We start from the raw sequence: 18,130 nt of genomic DNA, 5'->3' as shown, positions 1-18,130 counted from the left end.
ATTGTAAAAAAAAATCGGAAAAAGAAATCGAGCAAATTTAGGTAGAAATAGCCAAAACAAAACAAAATTCATTTTTTTTTCAACCGTTTTGCTCAGTTTTGATGTTTTTTTTTGAATAATTTTTTGGAAAAGTAAAATACATTCGAAATGTCGATCAAAATGATTATAATCAGTTTGATAATGATGATTACCATCATCACAACCGTACAATCAATGTCCACAGAGATTTATAACGAAAATCCAATTCATTTAGATCGAAATTTATTCGAACGCTTTTATGGAAAAAATTTTTCATCAATCAACGACTTGGATCTATCAAAACAAATGATTCATACTATTGATTCGGATGTTTTTAATGAAACAATAAATCTTAAAACATTGAAATTATCATATAATCGATTGGAAATAATCAAACGTAGTTGGTTTGGTAAATCAATGATCAATCTTGAACGATTAATATTACGAAAAAATCAAATCACTAAAATCGAATTACTTGCATTTGATAATCTTAAATCACTTCGTGTATTAGATCTTCGTTATAACAATCTTGGAAATCTTGACGATGGTGCATTTTGGGGCCTAAATTCTCTTAAATATTTAGTACTCGATTATAATCATATCACAAACATTCGATATGGTTGGACTTATGGTCTTGATTCATTGGAAAAGCTGTCAATAAAATTTAATCAGATCAATATGATTGATGTGGATGCTTTCAAACCATTATCCAAACGATTATGGCTATTAAATTTATGTTCAAATCGATTACAAACAATAACAGCAACTACTTTGGCTCATCTTAATCAATTACAATGGCTTGATTTATCAAACAATTCAATCAATGAAATTGATTCAAATGGTTTTCGTTCATTAAAAAATTTAGAATCATTGGAACTATCCGAAAATGAATTATCCAATATATTTAACGAAGATGGTGAATTGTTTATCGAAATGAAATCGCTTAAAAATTTATTTTTAAATTCGAATCATATTGAAAAAATTTCTGTCAATACTTTAGATCAATTAGAATCATTGATGATACTGAATCTATCATCAAATCCTATTGTAACAATTGAAGATGAATCATTCGATTGGTTAATCAATATACAAAATATTTTTGCTACAAATTTAAATCTAACATGTGATTGTCATATAAAATGGTTATATTCATGGCTTAAATTATTACCGCCATGGATTCGAGATCCATTCGCTAATCAATTACAATGTAGTCGTCCGAATAATTTGCGTTTGGCTAGTCAAATTTCATTTATGGATATTGATCCTAATTTATTATGTTTTGATACTGAATATAATGTTTATGAAGATGTTGACAACGATTTCGAAGATCAAGTACCTGTAAACGACAATATGCCACCATATTTTGTTACCGAACCAGTCAACATAACAGGAAAATTAGGACAATCAATACGAATCGATTGTCCAGCATCTGGTATACCGGAACCAAATATTTCATTATCACCTTATGATAAACGATTAAAATTTATGGCCGCTTTAGAACGTCGTGTAAAAATTGAAACAATCGATAATGATGATAATGATAATGATAATCAACAAATGTTTTTCGTAATCAAACCATTAACAATCGATGATATTGGTTACTATAATTGTAATGCTTTTAATGAATTTGGTGAAATACATTCTAAATTCTATCTATCGGTTATTAATGATGATGATGATTATGAACAACAACAACAACAAAATAAATCAACAAAAATTAATGAAAAATGGCTAAAATATGCACCTTTTGATCACCCTTTTTTCGTTTTCATCATTTTCATCATAATTATTGATTGCCTTTTTTTATTAATCATCAAAATTTTTAAATCAATTCGAAAATCAATGAAAAATTTGGTCAAACATCATCATCATTTGAATAATAACAATGATGATGATAATATAAATATTGATTCAATTTTTGATTCAAGCACACAATCAATCAATATTAATAATGATGATGATGATGATGGTGAAAATCAAAGTTTTAAATTGAATTTTCCTGATATTATTATCGATAAATCAATCAATAATCATCAACAAAATATTCATTCAATCATCAATATGGAAACATTTAAAATTTGATTCAATTTACAATTATTATTTATTCATTGAATTTTGTATAACTTTTTTTTACATAATATTTTTTATTCATTACTTTGTTGTTTTGTATTCACAAAAATTTATACATTTCTATGTTTAAAGATTTCTTATGAATAAAAATTTATTTTCACAAACAAAAAACGTTTAAAATAATCATCAATATGATGTGCGAACAAATAACAACATTTCATATGATATAAATTGATTTTATTGATTGATCAAGATATTGATATCGATCAATCAATAAAATCAAATTCAGAATAACAACAACAACAATCATCATTTGATAAATGACAATAATAATGATGCATTTAATGGAGTTTTCATTGGAAGTTATGAAATACTTTTTTGTTTTGTTTTTTTTAATATCTTCGCATAAATGATTCATCCCCAAATGAAATCAATGTTTTCATGTTCGATTATGATTCATCTTGTAGCATTGAAGAAAAGAAAAAAATATTCATGGACATCAAAAAAACAGAACTCCATCCATCCATCCATCGATCCATTTGAATGCTGTCATTGATAAAATTTAAAGAAAATGTTATGTTCCTTATAGTGTTTTTCTTACCTTTCCTTTTCATTAAATCCATTCATTTGATATATTTTACCTCGAAGATATTTATCTTTAATTTAGTTGTTGTTATACAAAAACAAAAAGAGATAATCGAATCAAAATTTTGATCGATAAAAAATCTGTTTCAAGGTATTCGATTAATTATTAACGCCATCTATCAATCGGAATTGATAAAGAATTGGAAATGGTCAATTTTTAGTAATTGAACATAAAGAGAGATGGCGATACTGTTTTTTACAAAAAAAAATTCATTTTAAACATCATTACCGAATTACCGAATAAAAGGAAATGTCATTGGAAAAAAACACGAAATAAAAAGATTAAAAGAAATTGATTTTATTCAAAACGAAAATAAAAATCAATCAATTTAGGCACCTAAAATGGTTGTTAATTTTCACAAATCACGCTTTTATAAAAAGCTCAAATAAATGAATTTTTGTTGATTAAAAAAAAATTTATTAAACATGTTTATTACACAAACACTTAGAAAAAAATTTGATTAGATCAGTAAATAATAATATCCAGATTTTTAAGTTACAAATGATTTTATCATTAACAAAGTGGAGCAGAAATCGCTTAACGATTAATCATTGAAAAAAAACGAATGGTTAATTTTGCATTTGTGCTTGTTGTCGAGCCAATTTTTGTTCACGTTTTTCTATTAAATCCGAAAAAAAAGAAAGAAAGAAAATAGTTGTAAAAACAGAAATCAATAACCAAATTATTTTTTTGAACATACTTTGACGTTTAAGTTCTTTTTCAATAAGATAGGCTTCGAATTCTTCTTTTGAATAGAAAAAACGCCATATTCTATCGATCCATGTTAATCGAATATTTGGCCGTGGTTGTTGTTGTTGCTGTTGTTGTTGTGAACTATCGATATCATCGATAGCGAATCCAATCGGACGATTCGAAGAATTAGAGCTCATCGTTTCTGGTTTCTGGTTAACCAATTAATTTCTTCAGGAAATTTATTTTTTTGTTTCCGAAGAAAATTATCTAATCTTTTCAAATGATAATTGTTGTTGAAAAACAAGTTAACCGAACAAAGAATTTATGAACAAAAAGACGAAAGTTAAAAGTTATGAAATGACAAAATTTAACAGCAACAACAACAAATCAATGACGTTGATAATAATGATCAAGCATAAAAACAAAACATTCTTTTCATCCACAAGCCATTATCATTATTATTATTATTAATTCATTCAATATTTTTTATCGATCAAATAGATCAATCAATCAATTAATCAATATGGCAATATCAAAATCGGTATGTTTTGATTGAAATGTGAACATCAATGATGAAATCAAAGCAGATTGATTTGAAAAACCAAACAAAACAATTTGATTAATTAATTGATTTATATTGGATTAATGTTTTAAATTTTTGTTTTGTTTTTAAACAGACATTGATGATCGTTATTCGAAACGATGATTTTTTTCGATGATGATGATAATCATTAGGACATGAAAATAACAACAACAAAACACACGCTTCAAAGATTCTATATATAAATTCGAAAGTGGAAACAGAAAAGAATATCAAATCATCGTATACTGCTACTATTCTTATTTGGGGGTGGAAAAAAGCTGGCAAAATGAATGAAATGCAAACACAAAATAGAAGAAATAATTCTGTCTTTGGTAGATAATATATAGTAGTAGTAGGGCATAATATCGTCATCATCATCACCAACAAAAATGTTTTTTTTTGGGTTGATCATAGGAAATTCAAAATTGTCTGGTGCAGTCGTCCCTCGTACAACGTGGTCCTTGAACAACGCGGTTTCGATACAACGCGGAACACGGTTTCGATACTACACGAGCCATTTCTTCTATTTTACATGCATTTCGTACAACGCGGTTTCGATACTACGCGGAACGACAAAACCGCGTTGTACGAGGGACGACTCTATGTTTGTTGATATTTGAATCCATGTGTGTGTGTTTGTATAGACATTGAAGCCACACACACACAAACCAACAGTAAAAACCATCAACAATGATGATGATGATGATGATTCAACGAAATATCAAACCAAAACATTGATGATGATGGTGGATTTTTGAAGAAACAAAATTTCGGTTGAAAAAAATATGTTCAGTATTAGATTAGGTTTATTTTTCTTTGGATTGTCGTCGGATGATATTGATCGAGATATGCGTGTGTGTGTGGTCGATGTTTCTTTTTCGTCAAATTATCACAAAAATAATAAAGTGGACAATCTTCATTTGGAAAAAATCTTGTCGACGATAATGAGGATGATGACGATAGTCAATATCGGTTTTTTTTCCTAACCATCTTCGTGTTGTTACGCAAGTTTTGATGATGATTATGAAGTAAAAAAAAAAAATATTCTCGATTAGATCGACAACAAGATTGACAACAATCATCTGAATAACATTTAAATATTATGTCCAAACGAAACTTATATAAATGTCATAACCAGCAGATATGCAACGATGAACACACTTTGAGAAGAAGAAGAAAAAAATCTATATATCTGGTTTCAGTCAAAATGTTCTCGTTGTTGTTGTTGTTGTTGTTGTCCATCACTGACATTATAGGCGATCATAAATGAAGAAGAAAAATAAATCAACCAAACGTTAAATTTCAACTGTAACGAAAGGCAAAAAAAAAGAAAAAATTGTTTGTCGTTTAAACAACTTATTGTGAATACGTTGAAATGGCCAAAAAGACCTTTTGCAAAAAGAAGGAAATGCTTTCCCGAAGAAAACATAAAGTATATTCGACAAAAAAAATGGTTTTTAGATTTTTATTTTGATTTCGGTGAACTGAACTGAAAAAAACTGGATACAATCAAACAACATTTTGGCTACATTATCGATGATGATAGATGGTATATACTTACACACTCTTCGTTTAAATGTTTTTTTTCACATAATAAGCTTATTTGTTTGTTGATTGTTTTCATCTTCTTCGTATTCGTTGTTCATCAAATTTGAACTTTGTTTTTTGTTTTTTTTTTTTTTGCTTTTGTCTATCCGAATCGAATGATGATGATGTTTGATGATGATGATTTGAGTAAATGGATTTGTTTTGTTATGATTTGTTCTCATCCGATGATGTTTACCATTACATAAAGAGAAATGTATGATGTATGTGTTTTTGTGTATTCATGTATCTTGTAGAACAAGATTTTGTTTTTTTTTATCTTTTTTTTTGATTTCGAAGGAAAAAGATTTTTACAAATATCGGTGCTTTATGATTGTAAATGCGATGGATGAATTGATGATGAGAATAATCCAATCAAAAGACAACCAAAAATTTTTAACAATTTCAAGGCGTAAATGTTCACGATTTTTTCATGTTTGATTCGACAACAACCAAAATGAATCCACAGGAAAGATTTCAGGTTTTTCTTACTTGGTTTCTCCATTAGATTTTAGTATTGTTGGCTAAAAAAAAGAAAGAAAAAAACAACAACCACCAACAGCAACAAAATAACAAGTTTTCATCGATTCAATTCAAAGATTAAATTCATGATTAATCTTTTCAGATTCGATGATGATTATTCCAAAATCAATCTTATTATCGAATTAATTTGAGAAAATTTCCCGAAAATTTTCCCACCATTTTCCTTCCTTCATTCATTCATTCATTAATTTCCAATCGATCGATACTTTTTATGCAGATTTTTTTTTATCGAATCGAACAAAATTGGCGAAAAAACTCATTTTGTTTCACAAATATCCCAAAACAAATCGATAAATCAATTGTTTTCAGCAATAACAAAAAAAAAAAAAAAAAAAATCAATCAATCAATCGATAATCGGTAAAATTGACAAACAAAAAAATCATTTATTAAAATAAAAGTTTTTTCAACTAAATTTTTTCATTATTATAATTCATTTCCATCATTGAAGTTTTTATAAATATTTTATATATCATCATAACCATTTTTGAATAAATAAGTAAAAACTAAATTCATTATAAAAATTACAAAAAAATAAAAAAAAATAAAAAATAAAGAAAGTTTATAGAAATTTGTTTTTGTAAAAAAACAAACTTACCCGAATAAAATTTTTCAAACCAATAATACCATATTTACCATAGGAAAAACCATAATGATTATTTGTATGAAATTTTTCAATAAAATGACATAATTTCCATTGTATACGTAATGATAATGATAATTTTGGTTGTTGCGGTCGTTGTTGTTGTTGTTGTTGTTGTTTTAATTCATTTGCGGTTGAAATAACACTGATAATCGTATTCAAACGAAATAATTTCCGTATACCACAACCATAATGAATGTGTTTTGAATATTTTGTACAAATATAATGTATCCAAAATATACCAAAACATTCTTGTAAAAATAATAATATCATAAATGATTCTTGATAAGGATTATGTTTTTGTGTTAAATGTAAACGAAATAATGATCCGATTAGATATATATTAATTGGCCAATTATAAAGAAGAAATATTAGAAATAATCTTGAATATGATCGTACAACATTATCGATAAATAAAAATAAATGACAATTATCAACAAGAAATTGTCGAACTAATCGTATATCTAAATAATCAATAGGCCAATAATCTAAATGTTTTGATATTTGTTGATAATTTAAACGTATAATCCATTCAAAACCTAATATAAATGTTGATAATAATTCGGCCATATAAAAAACTATTAAACCGGCAAAAAATGCTGATGATCCGATTGATTGTTGAATCAATGCTTTCATTATACCAAAACATATTGAATGATTTGGATTGAAAAAATAATTCCAATGTAAATATATTTGTCGTAATGGAAAATATATTCCGAACAATACTGAAGTAATTTTTGAAGTAAAAATAAATAAATAAAAATAACATTAATGTCCATGTTTAAAACAAAAAAGAAAAAGAAAATTACTTACACATTGAACACATCTCTAAATTTCTTCGTAATAAATGTAAACGAAAACGTTTTATAATAAATTCAGAAAAATTTATATTTTCATTTTGTTGTTTTCGTTGTTTTCGATAATTTTGTTCAAATGTTGATAAATTTATTGTTGAAAATATTGTTTTATTTGGATTTTTTTTCATACTAATCGTATTAATTAAAATCATATTCTCATTATAATGATTGAAAGCAAAAAAATTTTGATAAAACAATGATAATAATAAAAAAAAGAATGAAAATATTATATTAATTTCATTGGTCATATTTAATACAATACTAGGATCAAATATTAATAAACGTTGTTCAAATGTTAATGGTGCCAGATAATATATTAAATAACGTAATGATTCCCAACGTAAATAATTTATAATAAATGAATGAAAACGTATTATAAACATATTATGATCACGATGTAAACCATTTATTAATAGATCAATTTGTTTAAAATATTCAACAACATTTGGCCAAAACCATTTTCTTAGTATGGAAAATATTTTTATTATTAACATGATTGTTTTTGGTTTTGTTTTGTTTTTTTTCTATTTTTCAAAATTCAATCTGAATTCATTGAAAATTCATTTGAATCATGCGATTCACCGAACACCAAACAAATTAATGAAAAGGCAACTAAACAATGCAACAACAAATCCATTCAAACCATTTGGATCAAGGATTATGCGAAAGAAGATGGTGGAACGAAAAAGATACAAAAATCGATACCATTATGGAAGAAAATTTCTCAAGAAAAAAAAAGATTTAAATTTAAATTTAACCTAATCTTTATTTGTAGTTTTCCTACTACGCACATATAAAATTACAGAAAATTAATATTACAACAATGGTAATAACAATTAACAAAAAAAAAAAAAAAAAAAAAGATATAATTCATAAAACGTAACCATGGTGGTTATGGATCATTTACGTTGTTGTTGTTGTTGTTTTTTCTTGTTTCATGTTTCCCAAAAATTATAATGTTGTTTGATGTTGATAAACGAATTATCATTTTCTTCATTTTTATTCCTTGTAATTGTGTGTGTGTGTGTGTAGGCGTTAGAAGAATGAAGGAAAATGAAAATGAAAATATCAGACTTATATGATGATTATTTGATTCGATTTGAAGTTCAATTTTTTATTATAAATTTGTCATTTTATATGTAACCATTGCCATTTTAGCATAGATCATAAGAAACTATTTTGAAAGAGGTAAAAAAACGGATAAAATTAATTGAAAAACAAAAAAACAAAAATTCAAACTTACACGAACAAAACCAACCATACTGATTACACCGAAACGTCCATAAGTAAAACCATAATGATTTTTTGTATGAAATTTTTCAATATGTAAACATTGTTTCCAATGAAAATTTAAATCATAATTTCTTTTTTGTCTTTCCCTTTTTTCAACATTATCATCATAAACATTATTATTATTATCATTATTATGATTAGAATTAAACAAATCATTATTATTCATAATAGTATTAAGAAACATAAATTGTTTTGTACCATTTGTATGTATATGTTTTGAATATTTTGTACAAATATAATGTATAACAAACATACCGGTTATTTGTAATGAACAACAAATTATAAAAAATAATGTTTGAAAAAATAAATCATTACTAACTGTAGTATTATTATGATAATATTTTTGATATAATTGTTTTAATGATGCTAATATATAAATGTTTGTCGGTAATACACATATTAAAAATAATAAAAATACTTTTGAATGTAATCTTGATACATTATCAACAAATTTAAATAAATGACAATTTTTTCTTAAAAATTTTCTTATTAAATATTGTTGATTTGAATATTTTTTCATTGATAATGTTAATGGATTTATATCTATGGTAATAGTATCATATTCAAAAAATATCATCCAACTAAATCCCATCATAAATGTGAATAATAATTCTGTCATTATAAATATGAATAATGCATCAATAAAACAGGTAAAACAATTAAAATGTGTTATTATTATTTTTAACCAATTTAAACACCAACATTCGTTTGGATTGAAAAAATAATCTGAATTACGATTAATTTTGATTATAGTACGATAATGAGCATAAATAATAACCATTATAATCAATATGTTTTGCATATTACGACGAATCATATGTAAATGATTACGTTTTCTTATCATATTTGATAAAAGTAATTTATTTTTTGCCGATAATATTGTATTTATTGATTTATATTTTTTTATTAATAATGATTGATATTTTGGACAAGTATCAAACATTTTTATATGATTTTCCAAATTATTTTGCCGACAAACAATATCGATCAATATCATATTCATATGACGATGATTGATTGAAAAAAAATCTTTAAATATATAAATAATAGCTATTACATTGATCATTAACATTATATTTGTTTCAGGTGTTGTATGCATAAATAATGCAGCATCAAACATTAATATACGTTGATGATATGATAATGGTAATATATAAACAAAAAAATGTTTAAATGATTCATAATAAAGATAATAAATAAAATAATGAAAATATTGTTTACGATTATCATTATTATTATTATTATTATTATCAAAAATAGTAATTATACGATCAATTTGATTACAATATTCGATTGTTGTTGGCCAAAACCATCGACGAATAAATTGAATTATATTGAAAATAATATTCATCATTATTATCTTCAGAATTGAACAAACAAAACAATTCATGCGGAATTCTGAATGAAAGATAAAAAATTCAGATACTTTTTGGTTTCAAGTCAAAAAGTTGAATGACAAAAATGAAAAATGTAAGCACATTTTACAATCCAAAATGTCTTAATGACAAAGATTTACTTAAAAATTGACGTGTATTGGATATAAATGTTCACAAAAGAAAAAATGACATATGTATTCTGTAGACAAATGATTTCTTTCTCTCATTCGCTTGTTCGTCATTGTGGGAATGATTACATTGTGTTTGCAAATGTTTTTTTTTTTTTTTTTGTTCTAGAAACTAGGTAATTCTATTATTTAAATTTCATTTTTTTTCGGTACTTTTCTTGTTCATTTTTGTATTTTGATTTAAAATCATATATTTTTTTCATAGAATCATTGATTATTTTTTGTTTTTTGTTTAATATTCAGCTTGCACGAAAATTTCAAAAAAATTCTTTCATTACATTGAGAGGGAAAAATATGGTTTGAACTCCAGTCGCTAAGACATTTACATGCAAACCACACTTAAATGTTTCATTCTAATTGGACTTTTTTTTTCTCAGTGTTAATTGAATCCATGCTACATGTATTCTGCTGATAGTTCACCGGCGGTGAACTTTTTTTGATGGTTTCAGGCCTCAGATTTCAGAAAAAAACGACAATATTCGATCATCAAAATCTTGGTCTACAATTTTATTTACAAAATTTTGTTCATATTGAACGACAAAAATTCAATTATCAAATCAAATTATTTCTTATATTTAATAATAATCATTTGTAAAATTCTCAGCAATATAATATTATTATTTCACATAATTTACCGAGAATTATTACAATAAATTCTTCGAATGAGTACATTTTTTTTTACTTTTACTTTTTTTATTATTATTATTATTTGGAAATGAATTTATTTTTGGAATTACGTTTGAATAAAATTCAATTCAGCGAAAAAAAAACAAGAAATCAAATTATTTGGTTGATTTTTTTTTTGGAAATCAAATGAAGGTAGTCGATTTTGATGATGATGGTGGGATCCTGAAATGAAATGATTGATTGAAAGTTTTCTCTTTCATTTTTTATTTTTATAATATTTTTTATGGTTGTTTTGCCCTACTACACCATAATCCACCAAATGGATATCAGATAAACTAGAATTATGTTTTTTTTTTGCATTATGATTTTCAATTTTTCGACTATAGAATATTTGTTTTGTTTGAATTGATTTGTTTTTTTTGCTGGTTGTTGATGTGGGTTTTTCTCTTTTCTCATGTCAAACATTTCGAAATTTTGAAAAAAAATCGAAATTTGTTATTCGATAACAAGATTTATATTTGTAATTTATAAATTCAAATATTATTAAAGAAAAAATGTAATTATTATTATTATTTTCAATATGATTTTTTTCCCAGAAGAAAAAAGGAAAAAGAAATATTTCATTTGATTCAATATTTTATTAGATTTTTTTGTTTTTGTTTTAAGTACACTTGTTCTAATTCAATTTGATTATGCATTGCTTTTTTTTTCATTTGTTCATTTTGTTTTGTTTCAATTTGCAATCAAATTGCTCCTTTCCATTTGATAATTGGATATAGAATCTTCTTTTTTTTTTTTGCTACTGGTAATAAGATTGACAAAAAAGTTTTTTTTCTTTTCTCATTTTAACTTGGAAAAAAAAATCTAGATAGATTTAATTTTTGATAACTTCAAAAAAATACAAATCCTCTTTTCTAATAATAAGAATCAGCTGTTCCAAGAAATTCTTGTAATATTAATAATAATAATAATAATAATAAGAAATGTTAACATTCACTTTCTCTTTAATTAACATTAGCTTTTTTCAATTTATTTTCATCAGAATTGAGAAGGTGTAAGTCGGTGTTACCCGTAACCAACCAACCAACCAACAGAACAACAAAATAAATCAAACGAATGATTTATGACCATAAATTCTTATCATTCGATGAAACATACAGTACGAGTACCATTAGAGCAGGGAATTTGAAAAACAAAAAACAAAAATCGATCCAATATAAATTTTATATTTGAAAAAAAATTTTAAAATTACTCGGAAATTCAGTTCAAAAAAAACAACAAAGATTTCCCGTTCATTAACACCCACTATCAACAAACAAACAAATGAAAAAAAATGGGATCAAAAAAAAAAATGAAATGATGAATGATTTGGAAATATCCTGGGAAATCTATTTTTTTTCTTAGAATTTTTAAAAAAAGCAAACATAAGAATATTCTTATATATTTGATATTCATCGATGATCGATATTCATGATCATATTGATGATCAAAGTTTAACAATTATTGTTTTTTTTGTCTAGTTCGTATATACTATATATATTCTGGATGAATGGAAACATGAAAAAAGATGAAACTTTTTTTTTTTTTTTGGTTCTTTTCCATTTCATTTTCATTTCATTCCAAAGACCTTGGACTGAAATTCTTACATTTATATATCAGCAAAGTTTCAATATAAAAAACCAAATATATACTGCAGCTATACAGAATATTCTCCTTTTTTTTCTATAATCATCATTATCAGTATCAGTTTTTTTTGCTTTTGTCTGAACAATAACTATTCAAGGACCATAGCAAAAAAAAATGGACCTATGGATCAATGGAAAATAAATGTAAAATGAAATTCTGAGCATTTCGAAGAATTTTTTTCTCTATGTTTCTTCTTCTTCTTCTTCTTTCGATAATGAAACTGAATTCTAGTCGAAAACAAAAACAAGAAAAATAACAGATAGCACGCACACATAGATATATAACCACATCAAAAATTCAATACTTCTACAACGAATGAATGAATGAATGAATGAATTTGAAACGATGACAACTAAGAACCTATGGATGATTATATAGAATTATCATGAATGAAATTCTTGTTTTCAATGTCGATTCTTGATGTTTTTTGTTTGTTTGTGCGCAATGTGAAAATTCTTTCTGAATTGGTTGTTGAATCAAAAAGAAAGGAACAAAAAAAAAGTAGATGCTCAAATGAATGTTTGGTGTGTGTGTGTGGGTGGTAGACATGCGGACCAACATCATAATCATCATCATTACCATTATCATTATAATTATCATTGGTCGATGATTATACTGACATTCGATATAGATTTTTTTTTTCTTCTTCTTCTTCTTCTTCAGTTATTCTTCAGTATCTAATTATTGATTGATTCGATACTATTTGGTTTCTTCAACATCCAAACAAAACAATATCTTCAAGTTTATTTAACAAATTTTTTGGGGCTATTTTTGGTTTATTTCAAGTGGTTTGTTACCAACAATCAAAAAAAAACATTGATCTATTTTTCAAGTGATTTTTTTTTCTCTCTTGATTGGTAAACAAACAAAAATGACCAATTTTTGTTGTTGTTGATTCAACCAATTCGTTGTTGTTTGTGCGAATGAATGGATTCGGTTGATTGAATCGGTTGATGGTCACCTTCAAAATCAGTGATTTTTTTTATTTAAATTCGGTGATGTTTTCATTCAAACATATCATAATATATTCAAAAAAAAAAACTATTTTCGGGTGATAATTAAACATTAGATTGACAGAACAAACCAGAAAAAAAATTCTGAGATATTTACCTTATGTCGTTGTTGTTTTTGTTGTTTTTTGTTATTGTTTAATCCAAACAAAATGAATCCATTCAGCATTTCATTTATTGTTTCTAATTAAAAATGAAATGAACAAGAACAAATAGATTTGGATTCAATCATCGAGAATTAATTAAGCTTTCTTGTTGTCGTCATCATTATTTTTGTTTTTGTTGTTGAAAAGTTTTTCTCATCAAAAATCCATTCAGTATAATCGGCATTATGATAATGATCACATAGAATAACGGGAATTATAATTATAATTATAATTATTATTCATAATGAATTTAAATATGAATTTTCTAATTAACAATAATAATAATAATGATAATGAATCCATTTCAACAAATACCAACAACAACAACAACAGTATTGCCAACAACAACAACAAAAACAACAATGACGTCTTCAACAATATCAAAACATTTTAATAATCAACTGGATCATCCCCACCATCCCCACCACCACCACAATCATCATCATCATCATCATCATCATGATCGTAATCAAAATAATTTGAATAATGATCAAGATTGTGATTTAAATAATCGAAAACAACAAAATAATCAATCACCATTGATTAAACGTATAACAACACAACCTAAACGTGGTTTATCATTAGATATGGATCAAACAATCAATGAAAAAACGTGTGATAATTATTTAGATAATAATAATGATGATCATTATAAAATGGTGATGATGGTTGTTGCTAAAAATAATTCAGATATTAGCAATAATTCGGAAAAATCAATGATCGATGATTATACAGCTCAATATTATCGTACATCATCGGCTATTTCTGATCATTCATCAACAACAACAACAACAACGACAATGACAACAACTGCAGCAACAACAACAACAAAAATATCATCTATAAATGATAAAAAATTAAATAAAAATAAACAATCAAATCGTTGTATATCGAATCCACATAATCATCAATTGATTAAAGCAAATTCAATTGCTAGTGGTGATACTGTTAGTTCATTGATTCCGGTTTCAAATTCTTTGAAAAATGCAATGATTATCGATTTGAATAATTTTCGTTTCTCCAATGAAGAAATTGATCGTTTTCGTCATCATCATCAAAATGATGACAATAATGGTAATGGTAATGGTGGTAGTATGAATCTAGACAATAATGGTTATACAATGGATAATCGTAGTACACGGGCAACGACACCGGCTGATGAACAAATATTTCAAGAACCAATAGAATCATTACAGGTAAGAATTGGTCGATTATTATCATGTGAAGAAATGGCCGATATGCATTTTTTGATTGGACCACATCCATTATCATTATCATCATCATCATCATCTGTTGGTTTAAAAACAACAACAACAACAGCAACGATCAATACACCATCACCAACATCACCATTACGAAAACTTCGTATACCAGCTCATCGTTTAATAATGATTGCAGCAAGTCCAGTATTTAGGCAAATACTTTTGGATCCAACTACCGGACAATTGATTGAATGTGAACGTGATTTAGAGATCAATGATATTGAGCCATCATCATTTTTAGAATTTCTTCGTTATGCATATACGGATAGTGCAAAATTGAATAAAGATAATGTTGTAGGTATATTGATTGCATCGAAACGTTATCAAATTTCAACATTAGAACGACAATGTATTGATTATATACATAAATGTTTATCAAAACGATCATCATTAGCTATATGGATTTCGACACGTATATATGGTTTAAAAGATTTGGAAAAAGTAGCTAGAAAATCAATGCAACATTATGCTGAATCAATATTATTATCGAATGATTTTTTACGTCTTGATCAACAATCATTAGCTGATATATTATCCGATGATCTATTACGTGCCGATGAAATTGTTATATTTCGTTCATTAACACGTTGGGCTAAACAAAATTGTCTGCGACAAGGAATTTGTCCAAATCGTGCTAATGTTAGAATGATTATTGGTGATGCATTAAATTTGATACGATTTCCATTGATGAGTGAAGAACAATTACAAAGAATAGTTGCTGCTGAAGGTATTTTGGAAGATGAATTATTACGTGCATTAGTTCATTGTTCACGTAATTGGCCACGAGCATCAAATATGATGGCTGAAGCACCATCAACATTTTCAAATGAACCAAGAGCATTTCAACGTTTAGCTGGTCGTTTACATAATGTTTATCGATTTGCATCATTTGAAAATACATTACCAAATCGATATTTAAATCGTTCATTAAATTTTTTAGCTAATAAACGTGTTTGGTTAGCTGGTGTTGGTCTATATGCACCACGTAAAGCATGTACTTTTTATCTAAATCTATGGGTACGTGTACGTCGTGCTGATTATGATAATCAAACATGGCATTCACCATTAGATCGTATTGAACATACAATGTTGCTCAAATATGATGGTAATGGTCATATAATTAATATGAATTTTGATGAACCATTACAGATTGAAGCTAATGTACAATATGAAGTATTAGCAACAATAACACCAAGTCCACGATCAACTAGTTTAGTACGTGCACGTTTAAATCCACATCTTTATTATACTAGACCAAATGAAGTAAATTTTTATTATGGTACTGAAGGACAATATGCAACTAAAGTACGTGTTAATAATCGTGGTGAAAATGTTATATTTAATTTTAATTGGGAACGTGATGCATTTCATGATGATAATAATTCAGATAATATTAGTTTAACTAATAATAATCAATTTAGTACAACTAATAATAATCAAAATAATTATTCAATAAATACAACAACAGCCATATCTGAACCAACAACACCAAATCCACCACCACGGCCACCACCACCACAAGAATATCGTCGTCCAACACGTATGCAACGATTACGACGTGCATTATCATTTGTTGATAATAGGGAAAAAGATCTGGCTGCAATGACAGCACAAGCAAATCATAATGCACGTGAATGTGGTTTATTAGAAGGACAGATTCCATTATTAATGTTTTATGCATGAAAGGATTTAACTTTTTTTTTTGCATTTCATCAATCGCAATCCATATAACAATCAATCAATCAATCATCGATTATTTTATTTTATTTATTTGTGTAGTTATATTTTGTTAAATCAATTTTCCAATTCCGTTTGTCTTGTCTTGTCTTGTGTCTCGTATGTATGTGTGTTTGCCATCCATTTTATCAAAGTTCAAATTTTTAAAAAACAAAAAAGTTTATTTTTTCATTTATAAAAATACTCAATCCTAAACATCCTAAAATAGATAAAAAATTATTGTTTTTTTTCAAATTTTAATTCTGTTACAAAAACAAAAAACATTCTTATTATTCTATTTCATTTTGTTGTTATTATAATTATAAAATTATTATATTTATATAGTCGTTATATTTATAATTTTTATTTATAAAATGAAATTTTTGTTATATTACAAGAAAGAAAGAAAAACCTGTTAAACCAAACCAAAGAATACAATAATCTTTACAATGATACGATCATTACCATATTTCTATATCCACAATTACACATATATATTAGACTATCGACTATCGATCAAATGAGAATGTGTCAATTAGATTTTTCAAACAACAACAACAAAAAAAAAAAAGATTCCAAATCTATATTTATATATAAATAAAATGATCAAAATATAAAATATAAAAATTGAATTTTATTAATAATTTAATTCAATGATGATGTGTTTGTGTTTGATGGTAAAACTTGTTTGACTTTTGCTGCTTTCAGGCAATTTAAATTGATGACAATACAAATAAAAAAACCAAACGAAAACAAACAGATTCTTCTTCTTCTTCTTCACCATCATCATGGTTGATGTAATAAAATGTTCTGATGGTTTTGAATTCAGTTTTTATTATTTACATTATTATTAAATCAATAATGATTTTTTTTTGCCTGGAAAAACTATATCAAACTATAGTGAATGTTGTTGATGGAAATTTTTTTTTCAATTTTTCACTAAAATTTTTAACTTACCTTTAGGGTGTATTGATGAACAAAAAAAACAAAAAACAAAATTAATTCTTTCAAACAAAAAAAAGAGAATGAATATTTGTTTATATGAATCGAAAAGATATCTTCTGTCAAGGATATTGAAACATTTTGACAATTTGTGAATGAAATTTTTTAAAATTTTCAAATAATTTTTCCAATGTTTCACATCACTGCAGTTCCAAAAAAAAAATCGAATCAAATGTTTGAATCAATATT

The 18,130-nt window shown here is 25.9% G+C and overlaps 5 protein-coding genes across 5 annotated transcripts; 2 read left to right on the top strand and 3 right to left on the bottom strand.

The window, feature by feature from the left end:
* Positions 1-2: 2 nt before the first annotated feature.
* Positions 3-2,231, top strand: LOC113793759 (uncharacterized). The gene is made up of 2 exons (XM_075820974.1): positions 3-1,999; positions 2,221-2,231. The coding sequence occupies exons 1-2, from the start codon at positions 148-150 to the stop codon at positions 2,229-2,231; spliced, it is 1,863 nt and encodes a 620-aa protein (XP_075677089.1). The 5' UTR covers positions 3-147.
* Positions 2,232-3,015: 784 nt separating this feature from the next.
* On the bottom strand, positions 3,016-5,430 carry LOC113793737 (uncharacterized). Its single transcript, XM_027343801.2, has 2 exons — positions 3,435-5,430; positions 3,016-3,353 (listed from the first exon to the last, which is right to left on the bottom strand). Exons 1-2 carry the CDS (start codon positions 3,622-3,624, stop codon positions 3,304-3,306), a joined length of 240 nt encoding a protein of 79 aa, XP_027199602.2. The 5' UTR covers positions 3,625-5,430; the 3' UTR covers positions 3,016-3,303.
* On the bottom strand, positions 5,209-8,129 carry LOC113793758 (uncharacterized). The gene is made up of 4 exons (XM_075820972.1): positions 7,893-8,129; positions 7,592-7,790; positions 6,734-7,503; positions 5,209-5,316 (listed from the first exon to the last, which is right to left on the bottom strand). The coding sequence occupies exons 1-4, from the start codon at positions 8,127-8,129 to the stop codon at positions 5,209-5,211; spliced, it is 1,314 nt and encodes a 437-aa protein (XP_075677087.1).
* A 355-nt stretch (positions 8,130-8,484) lies between these two features.
* On the bottom strand, positions 8,485-9,454 carry LOC113793771 (uncharacterized). Its single transcript, XM_075820826.1, has 2 exons — positions 8,879-9,454; positions 8,485-8,809 (listed from the first exon to the last, which is right to left on the bottom strand). Exons 1-2 carry the CDS (start codon positions 9,446-9,448, stop codon positions 8,753-8,755), a joined length of 627 nt encoding a protein of 208 aa, XP_075676941.1. The 5' UTR covers positions 9,449-9,454; the 3' UTR covers positions 8,485-8,752.
* A 3,912-nt stretch (positions 9,455-13,366) lies between these two features.
* On the top strand, positions 13,367-17,533 carry LOC113793777 (uncharacterized). The gene has a single exon (XM_027343848.2). The coding sequence runs from the start codon at positions 14,249-14,251 to the stop codon at positions 16,904-16,906; it is 2,658 nt and encodes an 885-aa protein (XP_027199649.2). The 5' UTR covers positions 13,367-14,248; the 3' UTR covers positions 16,907-17,533.
* Positions 17,534-18,130: the final 597 nt, after the last annotated feature.

This window comes from Dermatophagoides pteronyssinus, unplaced genomic scaffold (genome assembly GCF_027571235.1).
Source record: "Dermatophagoides pteronyssinus isolate colony J.1.1.1.1 unplaced genomic scaffold, Derpt_VIB-CSIC_2022.12 sq0008, whole genome shotgun sequence".
NCBI lineage: Eukaryota > Metazoa > Arthropoda > Arachnida > Sarcoptiformes > Pyroglyphidae > Dermatophagoides > Dermatophagoides pteronyssinus.
This window is presented reverse-complemented; position numbering and strand designations above follow the sequence as displayed.

Excerpts from the sequence above, each read along its gene's own strand:
- LOC113793759 (XM_075820974.1), top strand. The coding sequence starts at position 148 with ATGTCGATCAAAATGATTATAATCAGTTTGATAATGATGATTACCATC.
- LOC113793737 (XM_027343801.2), bottom strand. The coding sequence starts at position 3,624 with ATGAGCTCTAATTCTTCGAATCGTCCGATTGGATTCGCTATCGATGAT. Across the intron at positions 3,354-3,434 it reads AAAAGAACTTAAACGTCAAA|AAAAACGTGAACAAAAATTG; the intron begins GTATGTTCAAAA and ends CGGATTTAATAG.
- LOC113793758 (XM_075820972.1), bottom strand. The coding sequence starts at position 8,129 with ATGTTAATAATAAAAATATTTTCCATACTAAGAAAATGGTTTTGGCCA. Across the intron at positions 7,791-7,892 it reads TAATATTTGATCCTAGTATT|AATATGATTTTAATTAATAC; the intron begins GTATTAAATATG and ends CATTATAATGAG. Across the intron at positions 5,317-6,733 it reads GTTTGAAAAATTTTATTCGG|TTGAAATTTAACGTTTGGTT; the intron begins GTAAGTTTGTTT and ends CTTTCGTTACAG.
- LOC113793771 (XM_075820826.1), bottom strand. The coding sequence starts at position 9,448 with ATGAAAAAATATTCAAATCAACAATATTTAATAAGAAAATTTTTAAGA. Across the intron at positions 8,810-8,878 it reads GTATGGTTGGTTTTGTTCGT|TTTCTTATGATCTATGCTAA; the intron begins GTAAGTTTGAAT and ends CTTTCAAAATAG.
- LOC113793777 (XM_027343848.2), top strand. The coding sequence starts at position 14,249 with ATGATAATGAATCCATTTCAACAAATACCAACAACAACAACAACAGTA.